Source organism: Brienomyrus brachyistius, chromosome 1 (genome assembly GCF_023856365.1).
Source record: "Brienomyrus brachyistius isolate T26 chromosome 1, BBRACH_0.4, whole genome shotgun sequence".
Taxonomy (NCBI): domain Eukaryota; kingdom Metazoa; phylum Chordata; class Actinopteri; order Osteoglossiformes; family Mormyridae; genus Brienomyrus; species Brienomyrus brachyistius.
In genome coordinates, this window is record NC_064533.1 from 11305340 (window position 1) to 11320340 (window position 15001).

The window sequence follows — 15001 nt, forward strand, 5'->3', positions numbered from 1 at the left end:
AACTAGCTGTGTGGACCAGCAGTTCTGAGTAGCAGTCGAGTAACAGTGCGTGTTGTCACTGCAGTGGTCTGCTTGTAAATCTTTATGAGTCTTTATGGGAGATTTCGACAGACAGCTGTTCTCTTTAACCGCCCTGAAGATGAGGCTGCTTGTCTGATTGGTCTTCGGACACCCTGGCAGATTCAGGGCTCTCAGCACTTTACACGGGTCCTTGAATACGTAGAATGATGTAAAACTAGGGAGGGGGGCCCAACGTGACATTTCGTCAGGGGGGTCCAGAATTGATGGCTACGCCCCTGGCTGTCACCCTGCCACGGCTCGAGACGTAGCAGTGCTGTTTGCGTGTGTTAGCAATGTCACACTGGAGGAGTGTGAGTTCGCGCTAACTGGAGTAGAACCGAAAGCTTACGCCTGGTTTAACATACTTAATGATTAACAGAGAAGGGACGGAGAGAGGGACAGACAGACAGAGAGAAGGGGAGGCCGAAAGAAAGTAAGAGAAGAGGAAATATGGGAACGGAGGCGAGGAGTGGCAGGCTGCCGGGGAGATGCCGCTGGGAGTCGAGTCCTGCGGGTGGAAGTATGAGGAGAATGTTAAGGAAGCAGAGGACTTGTGACCAGCATCACCCAGCAGAGGGACGGGGCCGAACCCGGGGTCCGGCTGGCCCCCATGGCCGGGCCAGAACCGTAAGTCTGCATTAAGTCTGCATGTGTGTGCGCAAAACCAGAAATGTGTGCTTCTCCGTGTGTGGGTTTCATCCGCGTGTCCGACAGTACATGTGCTGACTGTTTGTTGTCAGTCCTGTTGTTGCCCTGGTAACAAGGCCTGCTGATTTGCTTTTATACAGCAGCACTTCTACAAGACATTTCTTTGCATTTCTGCCTTCAGGAGCCATTGTAAAAAGAGAAATACGTATATTCCTTGGAAAAAACTGTACCGGAAGATAAAGAAGTAGCAGACTTTATATACAGGAATCTCAATTTCAGTGATTGCCTTCAATGTTTGTTTCTATTAGTTTGGGATTTTTACAGTATTAGGGACCTGGCTGTTGCTAGCAAGGTACTAGTTAGTTGATATAGCATTGGCAGCCATAGAACAGGCCATACTGTGTGCTATGCCGGTGACTATGTGGGAAAAAAACGAGCTAAAGCAAAGTGTAAACTTTTAGCTGCTCTTGGCTCTGTTGATAATGTCTGTTGATGGGAGCTAGCAGAGGTGACTGTGGCATTTTGAGCAAATACCTGACTCAGAAACTTCCGTCGTGGTACCTTGCCTCAGCATTTGATGTCCACATGCCAAAGGTAAACTCAGCAATTCTCTGGAGATATAGAGAGGGTGGCAAGGTCCATCACTGACCAGGAGGAGGGACAGCCAGCTCTCCTTAGGCAGAAGAACTTTCTGCTTTGCCTTATAGTTGCACCAGACCCACGGATTTGCTTGGTTGAGGCCTGCAGCTAACATTAAATCGCCACTGTGTTGAAAGGCAAAACTCAATGGAAAAGAGATTACAACGAAGTGGCGCTGCTGTAAACACCGGCGCAGAGTTAATCCGGCAGAGCGCCGTCCCCTCTGGGGGAGTCCCCGCACGTGTGCCCGTCCCCAGGTGGGCTGACTAAAATCCACAGCCTGGCAAAGGCCTCAGAGATCGGCAGGGACCCCAAGGAGTGAATGGTCCTCACACTGGGTGGGGTGTAGGGGCCCGATATGGGGTGGGCGTCGAAAGTCTTGGCATCTGCGCCGCTCCCAGGCGCTAATGAATGTTAAGCAGGTTAGCGTGAGGCGTATAGCTGTGCCGGTGCCCATTGTTGGCCGGTGGCCGCCGCTTTGTGTCCGGCCTGCCGGCCCGTTTGCTGAAAAGACCCCAGTGGCTGGAAAGTCAGCGCCTGCTCGTTTCATGGTGCCCCCCCACCGGTGAGCATATTGAAACGGGGTGGGGAGTGTCACGGGCGGGTCGGGTCGGTGGCTCAGTGTTTGTGTTCGGGGTCACGGAGCTTCTGCAGCATCCTTCGACCTCCTGGATGACCTGCCCCCCCCCCCACGCCGCTGCACACTGGGATGCTGAGGAAGGACTCCATTAAACGGGGACCAGGCCACACAGCCGGCATCAGAAGCTCATTAAACGTTCCCCTCCAGTGAATCGGTGTGCTCCTGCTCTTTTTGTCTCCATTTTTTGACTGAGCAGGGCCTACTTGGGGGTGGGGGTTGGGGGGTTGAGGGACATGAGCAGAAATTGCATGGATCCGGTTCCCCAGGCCTACATGCCCCTCCCCCGTCCAACGGAGTCCAACGGAGCCGCCATTGATTAAAGGTGTCTGATGAGAATGTCTATTAATGCGAGCCTGCCCTGGGAGGTGGGAGCTAATCAGGTAAGAATGAGCCGTCCAGATTCGAAGGGTCAGGAGAAGGCAAGGAGACAGATGGCTGGCTGGGCCTGGGCTTCAGTGGGCTTAGGGAGATAGAGGAGAGGGAAGGAGGCATGGAGAACATCCACCCCTGCGGCTATTAGCTCCCAGCGGGTAATTCGATCTTCACGCCTCCTCCTTCTCATTACTGATAAAACGGAACATATTTCCTCCGCAACCTTTGCGTGCCCATTTCCTGCTGGTCCACACGTTATGACGGTAAACAGAGTCCCCCACAGTCCTGACTTTGCGAGTGTGTGTGTGTTTGGAGGGGGTGCGCCATTGGGGTCTCCCTTGGGCCAGAAGTCAAAATCCCATCCCGCCAGTAATCTGCTTGATCTGATCGACTGAATTAAACAGTGAAAGAGGGACGCGTCACTGGTCGTGATCGAACCCTCGGTGGGGCTGGGAGTCATGTTGGGGGAGATAAGACCCTAGCAAATTCAAAGAGGAATCAGCCCTTTTAGGATTAATGGAGTTAGCGGGCGATTGTCTGTGTGGAGATGTCGCGCTCGCTTCGTCGATGTCGTTTTTGATATGTGCTGCAGGCTATCCCAGAAGCAGTGTGTGGGTGTCCCAGGGGGGGTGGGGGTGGGGGTGTGGGGCGAGCTGTTCCACTAAGCTTATCCATCCCAGTGGACATTTTCTGGGTCATTTTCTGGGTCACATGACTGATTCCGTATATGGTGGTGCATGTTTAATAAAGGCTTCTGACCAAATCCTTGAGTAGGTCCCTTAATGGTATGATTCTGATATCTGGCCTTGATCTGCCAAGCTGCCGTCACTCTCGGTCTCCATTAGCACACATGGCACCAGTCTGTAGTACCAAAGCCTTGGCAAAGGCTGCTATAGGTAGATGTTTCAGGGAATATCTGTTGCGCGGAAACCCTGTTTAGATGGAATCTCCACAGAAACTTTCTGTTGACACTTGGTACTTGATGCTGCATGTGGGAAAAATTCATGCAGAGGCCAAAAGCCCAGGCATGCAGAGGCTACATCCATTAAAAGCGATGGTGGTACCCTGAGCACCTGGCTGTACTTTACCCATACATGGGTCAGACCCCCTCCCACCGCTGCCCTCAACCTTTCCTGCTCCCTCCAGTTCCTTTCTCCCCTTCTCTCCGCAAGTTTTTTGTGCTCTGTCCCTTTGTATTCACACACATTTTACACCCTGCCTCTCACAGTCATTAGCGATTAACACCCGCTAGTTACGCTCAAGTCCTGCCACCCCACCCTCCTCCCAGGCCTGTGTTCCTTTCACCTGCTGCTTTCAGGCTCTGTGTAAACCCCCTCCCCCAGTCCTTGGTGTCTAAATGTACTTGATTTTACATTCAGTAGGTAATTAGTGACAACAAGGTTGTTATGTCCAGAGTGCCCGCGATTCATGCTTCAAATGGTAACCATTCAAGTTACCAAGTTATTATTTTCCAGGAAGTGCAAGTTAATCTGGAGAGGTTAGGGACAGATTTTGCTAACAGGAGTTTTTCGAAGACGCACCGTTTGTCTAGAATTCAAACATATTCATCCAAGAATCCACATTGTGCGGGTAAGGAGGCTTTGGTGGTGAGACTGGACTTCAGGAAAGGAATCGAGATTAGGGTCTCAAGATGGCAGCCCCCTGACCTGGTATCTAGCGAGACAGGCGTATACGTGGTCATGCTGATCCATCCTGGGGCATCGCTTACTTTATTCCCTAGACCTTCAGGGGGAATCCCCCCTGGGAAGGCTAGGTTATGGAGTGATGCAAGCATCTCCCTCTGAAATGAAACCTGCAGCCTTCCTACTGGCCGTTTCATTTGACAGGAAGAGGAAGTTGGCAAGGTCACGCCACCACACATGTGATGTCATCTTAAAGCTGTAACTGTCCTCTTTAAGAAACAACAGGACTTAGAGAGGTAGCATGTATAGTATGAGATATGAGTAAAAACATAATGTCCTCTACTGAGGACAATAATGATATACATGCAGAGAGAGTGGGTATCCTCTGCCCAGCAAGATTCAACAATAAGTTCCTCTTATCTTCATCCTCTCAACATTTTGCTTTATAAGTAATTTATTCATTTTTCTCCACATTTTCACCCTCTTTTCATCTTTCTCTTCATTCTTGCTGGCTCCCAACATCTTCTTCTTGCATTCTTCACCCACCCATCCTGTGACCTCGCTCTCATCTTCTTCAGCCGTCATTTCTCCCTCATCCGTCCTTTCCTTCCCGCCCTGCTGTCCGCTTCCTGCTCTCGACGCCCCCTGCTGGGTATAAGCTGTAATTTGAATTAGATGGTGGTGGGGTGGGGGAGCCCCATTCACCATCAGTGACACATCGTCTCTGCTGGCTGCCAGGAGCTTGGGGGAGATGGATGACTCTCTCTTGACCCCCGAGGCGCCCCCCCGACAAAACGCGATGTCAGCGGCCGGCTGTTCGACTGGTGGGAGGCAGGTAGTGGGGGCCTGGCAAGCGATGAACTCCCGGGTCAGTGCAGTGACCCCAGAAGGAATGGGTTAGGGACTCCTTTGATAGACCTCCTTGGACTGATGGAGATGGAGATGGAGATAGAGAAGGAGATGGATGCGCATGAGGTGTCCCAGGCCTCCGCTTGTGTGTACCGCCCAGGGATTAGATATTGATCCCAGCATGGTACTGGTGGGGCTGCCTGACAGTCAGACATCTCAATACTACATCCATCAGCATAGAAGCGGGGCCGCCCTGACGGGGTCCTTTGTGTCCTGCCATACTGCTACAACGTGCTCCCATTCAAGAATCACTTTGTTAAGTAAACAATAACAGGAGGGCATCACCCTGGATTTCCCACCTGGGGTTAGAAACGGAGGATGAGGCTGCTGTGTAGCTCGGTGTGTGTATGAGATTCTGTCACGTCATAGATCTGCGTATACTAGCTGGGTTTTGTGTGGTCTCGTCTATGCTTGTTACCCTGTAGCTTCATACGGACGTTTGTGGATGACTGTTTGCTCTTTGTCCTTCAGGTTCCTCCCTCTTATCTCTCCTTCGTTACTAAGGCCATCCTGTGGGACAGAGGATTTTATCGCCACACGGTGAGTTCGCCACAGCCTCATCCCGTGCACCCTGCTCCCCAGTGTGGCCACCTCTTCTCCTTCACCATACAAAATCATGATTTTAACGTAATATGCAGCACATTTACGGTACTTTCCTTCACAGTTCATGCACTGTTACTGTTAATCCTTTCCCAGATACTGCATGGGACATACATTAGTGGCCAAAGTTGTGGAAGCGCTTCCAGTTTTTAGAGATCGCAGAACTTTACTCCAGTTATTTATTTATCCAGTGCATGATATTTGTAACATTCTTTGACTATTTATAAATATTACTGGCAACCTTCATGTAGTAATTTTTAAAACATAATGCCAAAAATACTAGGTGTTTCCACAATTTTGGCCAATAGTACTTCATCCTTACTGTATCAGCTGCACAGCAAGTACTTCATCCTTACTGTACCACTGTACAGGGAGTACTTCATCCTTACTGTATCACTGCACAGAGAGTACTTCATCCTTACTATACCACTACACAGGGAGTACATCGCCCTTACTGTGTCAATGCACAAGAAGTACTTCACCATTACTATACCACTGCGTGGGAAGTACAGTGGGACCCATGTATCTGTGGTTTCAGTTGCTGTGATGTCAATTATCCACAGTTTATCGCAGTCTGATAAAAAAAATTGGACAATTCCAGAAAAACAGTTCATAGTTTCAAGAGTACTTCATATTTACTGTATCAGCTACACAGCAAGTACTTCATCCTTACTGTATCAGCTGCACAGGGAGTACTTCATCCTTACTGTATCAGCTACACAGCGAGTACTTCATCCTTACTGTATCAGCTGCACAGGGAGTACTTCATCCTTACTGTATCAGCTGCACAGGGAGTACTTCATCCTTACTGTATCAGCTACACAGGGAGTACTTTATCCTTATTGTATCAGCTGCACCGGGAGTACTTTATCCTTACTGTATCAGCTGCACAGGGAGTACTTCATCCTTACTGTATCAGCTGCACAGGGAGTACTTCATCCTTACTGTATCAGCTGCACAGGGAGTACTTCATCCTTACTGTATCAGCTGCACAGAGAGTACTTCATCCTTACTATACCACTACACAGGGAGTACATCGCCCTTACTGTGTCAATGCACAAGAAGTACTTCACCATTACTATACCACTGCGTGGGAAGTACAGTGGGACCCATGTATCTGTGGTTTCAGTTGCTGTGATGTCAATTATCCACAGTTTATCGCAGTCTGATAAAAAAAATTGGACAATTCCAGAAAAACAGTTCATAGTTTCAAGAGTACTTCATATTTACTGTATCAGCTACACAGCAAGTACTTCATCCTTACTGTATCAGCTGCACAGGGAGTACTTCATCCTTACTGTATCAGCTACACAGCGAGTACTTCATCCTTACTGTATCAGCTGCACAGGGAGTACTTCATCCTTACTGTATCAGCTGCACAGGGAGTACTTCATCCTTACTGTATCAGCTACACAGGGAGTACTTTATCCTTACTGTATCAGCTGCACAGGGAGTACTTCATCCTTACTGTATCAGCTGAACAGGGAGTACTTCATCCTTACTGTATCAGCTGCACAGGGAGTACTTCATCCTTACTGTATCAGCTGCACAGGGAGTACTTTATCCTTACTGTATCAGCTGCACCGGGAGTACTTCATCCTTACTGTATCAGCTGCACAGGGAGTACTTCATCCTTACTGTATCAGCTGCACAGGGAGTACTTCATCCTTACTGTATCAGCTGCACAGGGAGTACTTCATCCATACTGTATCAGCTGCACAGGGAGTACTTCATCCTTACTGTATCAGCTGCACAGGGAGTACTTCATCCTTACTGTATCAGCTGCACAGGGAGTACTTCATCCTTACTGTATCAGCTACACAGCGAGTACTTCATCCTTACTGTATCAGCTGCACAGGGAGTACTTCATCCTTACTGTATCAGCTGCACCGGGAGTACTTCATCCTTACTGTATCAGCTGCACAGGGAGTACTTTATCCTTACTGTATCAGCTGCACCGGGAGTAGTTCTTCTTTACCGAGCTTGTGCAATGTCGCTTTATTGCCATATGGTGTCAGCCTCATATGTCACCTCAAATAAAATGTGCAACTTACCAAAATACTGTCTTGTAAATGTCCAGAGCTGCTCCTGTGGGTCTGCGAGCACAAACACACCAGGCTTTACCCATAAATCACAGGTTCCGTCACCCCGCCTGCTTCCCTTCACTCTCTGTCACTCGTGCTCACTCTCACACACACAATCGGCTCACCTATTATGTCTTTATTTCCTGGGATGCTCTTCCCGCTTCTTCATTTTATACAATCAGAACTTAACCCAGGCGACCCTTTTCTCAGAAGTGCCCCCCCGCCCCTTCCCAGCAACCCCCATCCACACACTGATACACACGCTCCTTCTGTATTCCTCCGCTAGCAGTGCCGTTGCCATGGGCCCCATGAGGCTGGGGTTGGTGGGGGCTGATGCGGCCTGTGGTTAAACAAGCGGAGAGCAGGAGACAAAGGCCTGCCTGCTCATCGCCAGCCCATTTCCATATTTAACTGCTTACAAATACGCCTGTTAGTGACACACACACTGTGACATACACAGAAACTAAAAAGCACTGTGACGAGCTTCCAGTAACCCTAAATCAGAAAGATAAAAAAAGAAAAACATTTTGGCACATTGAGATTACCGATATGCAGAAAAATCTGCTTAGTAGTAACATTTGTCAGTGACAGTGACATATATTGAGCCCCCATTGATGTTCACCTTCACTATACCCTTATCAAAGCCCTACACAGTGATGTTCACCTTCACTGTACCCTTATCAAAACCCTACACAGTGATGTTCACCTTCACTGTACCCTTATCAAAGCCCTACACAATGATGTTCACCTTCACTGTACCCATCTCAAATTCCTACACAGTGATGTTCACCTTCACTGTACCCTTCTCAAAGCCCAACACAGTGAAGTTCACCTTCACTATGCCCTTCTCATATCCCTGCACAGTGATGTTCACCTTCACTATGCCCTTCTCAAATTCATACACAGTGATGTTCACCTTCACTGTACCCTTCTCAAAGCCCAACACAGTGAAGTTCACCTTCACTGTACCCTTCTCATATCCCTGCACAGTGATGTTCACCTTCACTTTACTCTTCTCAAATTCATACACAGTGATGTTCACCTTCACTGTACCCTTCTCAAAGCCCAACACAGTGAAGTTCACCTTCACTATGCCCTTCTCATATCCCTGCACAGTGGTGTTCACCTTCACTATGCCCTTCTCATAGTCATGCACAGTGATGTTTACCCTCACTGTACCCTTCTCATATCCCTGCACAGTGATGTTCACCTTCACTGTACCCTTCTCAAAGCCCAACACAGTGAAGTTCACCTTCACTATGCCCTTCTCATATCCCTGCACAGTGATGTTCACCTTCACTATGCCCTTCTCATAGTCATGCACAGTGATGTTTACCCTCACTGTACCCTTCTCATATCCCTGCACAGTGATGTTCACCTTCACTGTACCCTTCTCAAATTCATACATAGTGATTTTCACCTTCACTGTACCCTTCTCAAATTCCTACACAGTGACGTTCACCTTCACTATGTCCTTCTCATAACCATGCACAGTGATGTTTACCTTCACCTAGTCTTTCTCCAAGCCCTATACAGTGGTGCACACCTTCACTGTGCCATTTTCCAAGCCCTACACAGTGAAACACACCTTCACTGGGCTTGCTCTTCTTTATTTTCATAGCGATGAAGTAGATGTTATTTCTCCTGAAAGGCATTTTGATACTTTGTATGAGAATTTATGTTTGGCACTCTACACACTGAAGAATTAAAGTACTCTAAAAATACTGAAATATGAAATTTTCAGACATGGCTGCAATACAGGTTTTCCCAGTCTTTCTCTGTCCACTGGTGATGCAGCCATTGGATGAGGAGTCAGACAGGGATAAAGCGGGGGCAGCTGCATACAGTACAGGATACAGGAACTCTGTGTGTCAGGACTGGGAGACCCTGGGTGGCGCCTGGTCCTGTGTCACCATCAGACCAGCGGAACACGGGATGCGGTAAGCAGGTCAGAAGGACCCAGGACCGCAGTGATCTGACAGTCACACCAGCATCCCCGCGAGCCACAGAGTCACTTCTGGGTGTCCCTTACATTCCACAATTTCTTTAGGGTTTCATCCCCCGAAGATGGGTCACTCCAATCGCCTCTGAATCGCATGCATGCGGCAAAAGTGCCGTATTTATGGTATTAGGAGCTGATGGTGGGTTTTTTTTCTTGCATGAGGGTTGCAGATGGGGTTGTGGATGAGTTTGTGGCTGGGTGCAAGGGTTGGGGGGTGTGGGGGGGGGGGTTGAAGAGGAGAGCCATTGTGTGTCAGTGAAAGTAGCTGCGTGGTCTGAACGGCAGACTGCCGCTGAGCCTGGCTTCTGACACCAGTCCATAATCAGATTTACTCCCCTGGGTCCCGGGACTCCACAATGCACCCTTCTGTCCTGCCCCAAAGCCGACGCAACTAATTACACCCTGCAGAAACACAAATCTCCATCATTTAAAAGTCACTTGCCCCCGCCCCCCCGCCACGGGAAGTCCTGCACGAGGTTTAACCTTGTTAGCGCTAAGCCTGGCTTTCTTATCCTCCTGGGTTTGAGAGGAATTCACTGTTCCTGGGGGCCGCGAGACAGAAGCTGGCTTCTGTTCGGCCCCCCCAAGCCGTTTTTTTGGGAGGGAGAGCTGCTCGTGTCCTGCCGAGAAGGTTCATCCAGTGTCAGTGTCAATTATGAGTTTGTATGCGCGTGTGCGTGCGCGTGTGCGTGCGCAGCCGGAGGACCGCTGCCTTCTTCTCCGCGGGCCATCTGCGACGCTAACTAATAGACTTCCTACATCGGGCTCCGCTGCTCTGCGCAGATGCTGGGGAGCTGTCGAGCACAAACGACATTAATGCGGTTATCTGGGGAGTGTGTGCCGAGGCCTGCCTGCTGCCTTCCCGACGCCACGGTCCCGTCTGGCTTCCTGGCTCCAGAAGGGACCCCCAGAGGTGCCTTGGTTCCTTGGGGTCTGCGGGAAGCTGAAGACTGTACAGGTGCCCACATGCTTATACGGCCGAGGCTGGTACCCAGGACCATCCGCCCTATAGGCGACAAAGGCGACCACCTAGTAAAAAAAAATCAGAAGAGATACTTCTGGTTCCATCCTATGACATTAAAGTTTTAATATTTCACTACTTTTCTTGTGAATCAGACACAAGTTAACTAGTTAGCTGCCAGATACTGACACATTCCCTGTGATACTGACATGTTTTTAATATACATGAACTGACAATTTTTTTTTGCTGCTCTGGGTAGGGGGGGGGAGCTCAGGATAATCTTGCCTAGGGCACCAGAACATTCAGGGCCGGCCCTGCTGGTACCTGTGTTTACCAGAGGTTACTGCCGTTCTTTACTGGAAGCAAAGCCACCGCCATTGTCTCCAGCTTATGTTTGTTTGACGCCTGCACAGTCTCATTCTTCCACGTGGAATGGGCACGTGTGTGTTTTGGCCGCCTGTTCGTGGGCATATTTGTAGAAAGAGCAGGGGTGTGGACTTTTAGGAAAGTATCCCCACCTGTAGCCGACGACCACCTGTTTAGTGGCGAGGAGCTTGTCGAGACCTGTCCCCCGCGGCATGATGGGAAGGCGGCCCGGCCGCCTTGTTTTGTGAACCTTGGGATGTGGCTGTGTGTTTTTCCGTGAAAGACCTGGACTCCTTTCAGAGTTAAAGCAACTGGAGAACTCAAATGGATTATGGTCGTATTAGGGATGATCCCCTGTATTTCTCTACACCAACTGCCATTATGATTACTCAGGCTCCCCATCCTCCCTGCTACATGACGTCAGTCGCTATAGCGTTTACAGTATACCTGCATTAGTCCTACAACAGGGCTTCTGCGTATTTACCCAGCCGCAACACCGCAGAACTGGTCTTTGTTACGCCTAATGATGACTCCATTGCTAAAATCGTACAGGATAGGGCCTCTGCCCCAGCTTAGGAGTGTGCCATTTGGGCTGAAGTGCTTCAGCCATTTTGGTTCAACGATGGTCTGCCATTTTGGCTCGAAGTGCTCCAGTCACTTAGTTTAGGAGTTGAGCGTCATCCCGTCTCTTTCAGCTTAACGAACGCAAGCGGCGTCCTCGGAGTGGAGGCGTGCAGGTGCGCGACACCAGAGCCGGGCCGGCTGGGAGGCGAGCTGAACTTTAAGCAGTGTTTGTCCTGTTTTAGTGCATCTCTGTAAAAGTGCCCGCTCCCCCCCCCCCCAAACCAACTGTCAGCCGCACACAAGAACAAGTGACAGTGAGAATGAGAAAGGGAGAGGATGAACTTTGCTTAAGTGGCCAAGAAGTACCGAAAGTCAAACATAAATAAACATTATATGTATGTGTGCGTGTCTCAGTGGTAACACTTCATTACATTTGGGTGTTTGCTTTGTAAAAGGCAGGGGTGGGGGGCTGGGTGAATTACAGTGCCAGTGGGCAGGGGTGGGGGATGGGGGTGCTCAGGGGCTGGTCCTGATAGTGTCCCATCAGGCAGCAGGCACGGCTGACGTGTGCTGCACCATCCATCACGCAGGGCAGCTCAGCACCCCTCTCCCACCTGGGCCTGTTTGCGGAACCATCGGCTCCTGTCTCTGCTAAGCGATTCCTCCTCAGGCTGTACGTGGGACGGCCAGAAGTTATGGGGGAGCCTCCTAATTCTGCGTGTCCGTAAGGGAAGTTAAGGATTTAGATTTATAGATTTGGTCACAAATGCTCTTTTCTTGTTGGACCCGGAGATGGAAGAATATTGAAGAGAAGCGCGTAGAAATGGGGGTGGACTGCTTGTTCCCTGCCTGCATGGGTGGGGAGCAAATTCCTTAGGAAACACTAGGGGGCAGTAGAGAGGAGCAAAGATCTTGTAGCGTATCAACCACCTGCTGCAGACATCAGATTTCACTGAGAGAACTGCACATATTTGCTGACTGTGAGAGGGGAACCCAGGGAACAGTTAACTGTGAATCCCTGCATCCTGTTTGTGAGTCTGGCAGAGTCCACGTCGTTCCTGTATTCACCTCGAGGAGGTTGTTACTAAGCTACAAGCTCATGTCACTAATAGCTTATGTTTGTCACCAGTAACTATAACTCCTAAAGTTGTGTTTGAATACATAAAATAGTAATGACACTTTTTTCTTTTTACCTTAGCTGACTATTTTATCATTATGTAGATTTGTAGAATTGCCAGGTGCTTGAGTCTAAATTAACAGAAGTGCACTGTTGAGTGGTACATCACCAAGGTCCTGCAGTTACCTGGTGCTTCATGTGAAGCCATTCAGCCAACTAACAGTTAAGTTTACTCATCATTTCCGAGCTTGGGTTTACCTTGTAATGCCCCACAATTCGCAAATGATCCTTAGCTTGTTGCCAGCTTCACAGGAAACTTTGCAACTTCACAGAAAACTTTGAGCTTTCACAGAAAACCTTGAAACCTCATACAGAAGTTTGAGGCTTTACAGAGAGCCTTGATTTTGAGTGGTGCTAGCATGTTCCATCCACTCTTTAGTTTTCTTCTAGACATGTGAGCAACACCAGCCACCAATGCACAGCCAACATGGGGCTGTAAATTCCTAGATATGAGTTCTGCCATTGCCCCCCCCCCCCCCCTCACCTCTCTCCATTTCTTTCTGTGAAGCAGGACCTTCCTCCAGCAGACAGGCCGCCATGTCCATGCCCTCGCTTCCTGGCCCACATGAAGGCCTGTCCTGCATACGTCAGACCACCCCGTTTCCTGAGCTCTTACCCCAGAATGGATTCTAACCATCTGAGCTGCGCGCCGGTGGATAGCGCCCCGAGGGTGCCTCGGACCCATGACCACGCAAGTAAGCTGCTTGTCGGCCAGTGAAGTTACCCACATTGTCTTCCTTATCATCTGTGACTGAAGATCTCGCTGCTTACATGATGGATGCAAGTGAAAAGCTCTTTCAGGAGGACGAAATAATAAGAAGTGTCATCCATCCTTTGACATACGTATCATGATTCTTGATTAAATCCACGGTTATGTGATTTTAACACTCATTAGCTTCATTTTGCCCCAGCTGTCATTAAGGGGTACCCCCTAAACTGGGGGAGGGGCAGGCCCTGATGGCAGCCACTGCATCGGCATGTGCCCATAATCCTCCCCCCGCCCCACCATTAATACAAACGCTGCAGGGCAGGGCTTTCTGTCAAGCTGCAGTTGGTTTGATGGGGGTTGGGGGGGGTCACGTTTTTGTGCACTGGAGTCCAAAACTAATTATTCAACCATATGGTGGTCGGGTCCTCAGCTAGAGGCTACAACTCCCGCCTCCAGAAAAACGTGCTGTGTGGTTTGCGGAGGGGGGGTCAAGCAGGGCCAGGAAAAGAGTCGGGGGTGGTCAGTGTACTTTTGTGTTGTGACACATGCCATTCATGAGCAGCCCCTCTTATAACAGATGGACTGGAGCTGGGCATTGTGGGGCCAGTGGTGCAGCAATGCTGCCTGCCTTTGCCTCTAGGGCCCCAGCGGGCCTGACTCGCCTCCATCATGTAACCCCTTGAACAAGAGCGGATTGTCCGCTCCTCCGCGCTGCCTCTCTGCCTGTCCTCCACATCTTCTGCTCGCGCTTTGCCGGGTTGAGTGGGTGTGTGTCTGTAGTTGGTAGCAAGCTGGCACTTTTGGTGTTGAAGCCACAGGCTGTGCTATCCTGCGTTTAAATGGAGTAACCAGAAAGTTAAAGTGAAGAGGCAGTATGGTGTTGGAGATGTGTGGGATGTACACACACACACACACACACACACACACACACACACACACACACACACACACACGGAACAGCACGAGATGTGTCAGATTAAAGGCTTCACAAGAATCTTATATAGTTTTCACAATTTCCAAGGTATTTTATGGAACAATATCCTCTTTCCAGCTACTTTGTTTTATGGTACAACTGCAGAATCCCTTGCTGTTTTTGAATACTCATATTCTACTTTTTTAAGATGTAAATCACCAGCAAGGATGGCAAAAAGGACACCCCCACACTTATGATGTCATCTTAAAGCCCTAACTGTCCTTTTTGATGGACAATTGGACTTAATACAGTGGCAGGTAGAGATGGGCATAGACATGTCCTGTGCAGAAGAAAAAAAATGCTTTACTGACTCTTAGGAAGAGGAGGATGTCTGCCGCCCAAAAATAAATAATACTGGACACATCTTCTAGGTTTAATCCTGACGCACATATTTACAAGCTCACTCAGTCATGGACACAGCAGAAACACAAACGTAGAGGATTTATCTGTCTCATCTCACCCCTGTACTTCTCTGCTCTCCCGTCTTTGAAGAGAAGAGCTCGATCCTGATTGGCTACTTTGAATTAAATGTCTCCTGGCTCTGATTGGCTGGGCTTGAGTCCTCTGCCGACACCCGCTGCCTTGTTGTCTTGTTACCAGTAGGGTAGATGAAAGGGGGGATGAGAGGCTTATCCTGTGGGGGAGAAGACTGTG

General features: G+C 49.3%; 1 protein-coding gene across 2 annotated transcripts in view; it reads left to right on the plus strand.

Moving 5' to 3' along the window:
* Positions 1 to 469: 469 nt before the first annotated feature.
* Positions 470 to 15001, plus strand: part of LOC125751726 (uncharacterized) — a 44280-nt gene continuing 29748 nt past the window's right edge. For both annotated transcript variants that reach the window (XM_049030916.1, XM_049030924.1), the window contains exons 1-3: positions 470 to 687; positions 5383 to 5451; positions 13177 to 13360. In XM_049030916.1, coding sequence (XP_048886873.1) covers positions 511 to 687; positions 5383 to 5451; positions 13177 to 13360 — 430 coding nt within the window. In that variant the 5' untranslated portion in view covers positions 470 to 510. The remainder of the gene's footprint in view (positions 688 to 5382; positions 5452 to 13176; positions 13361 to 15001) is intronic.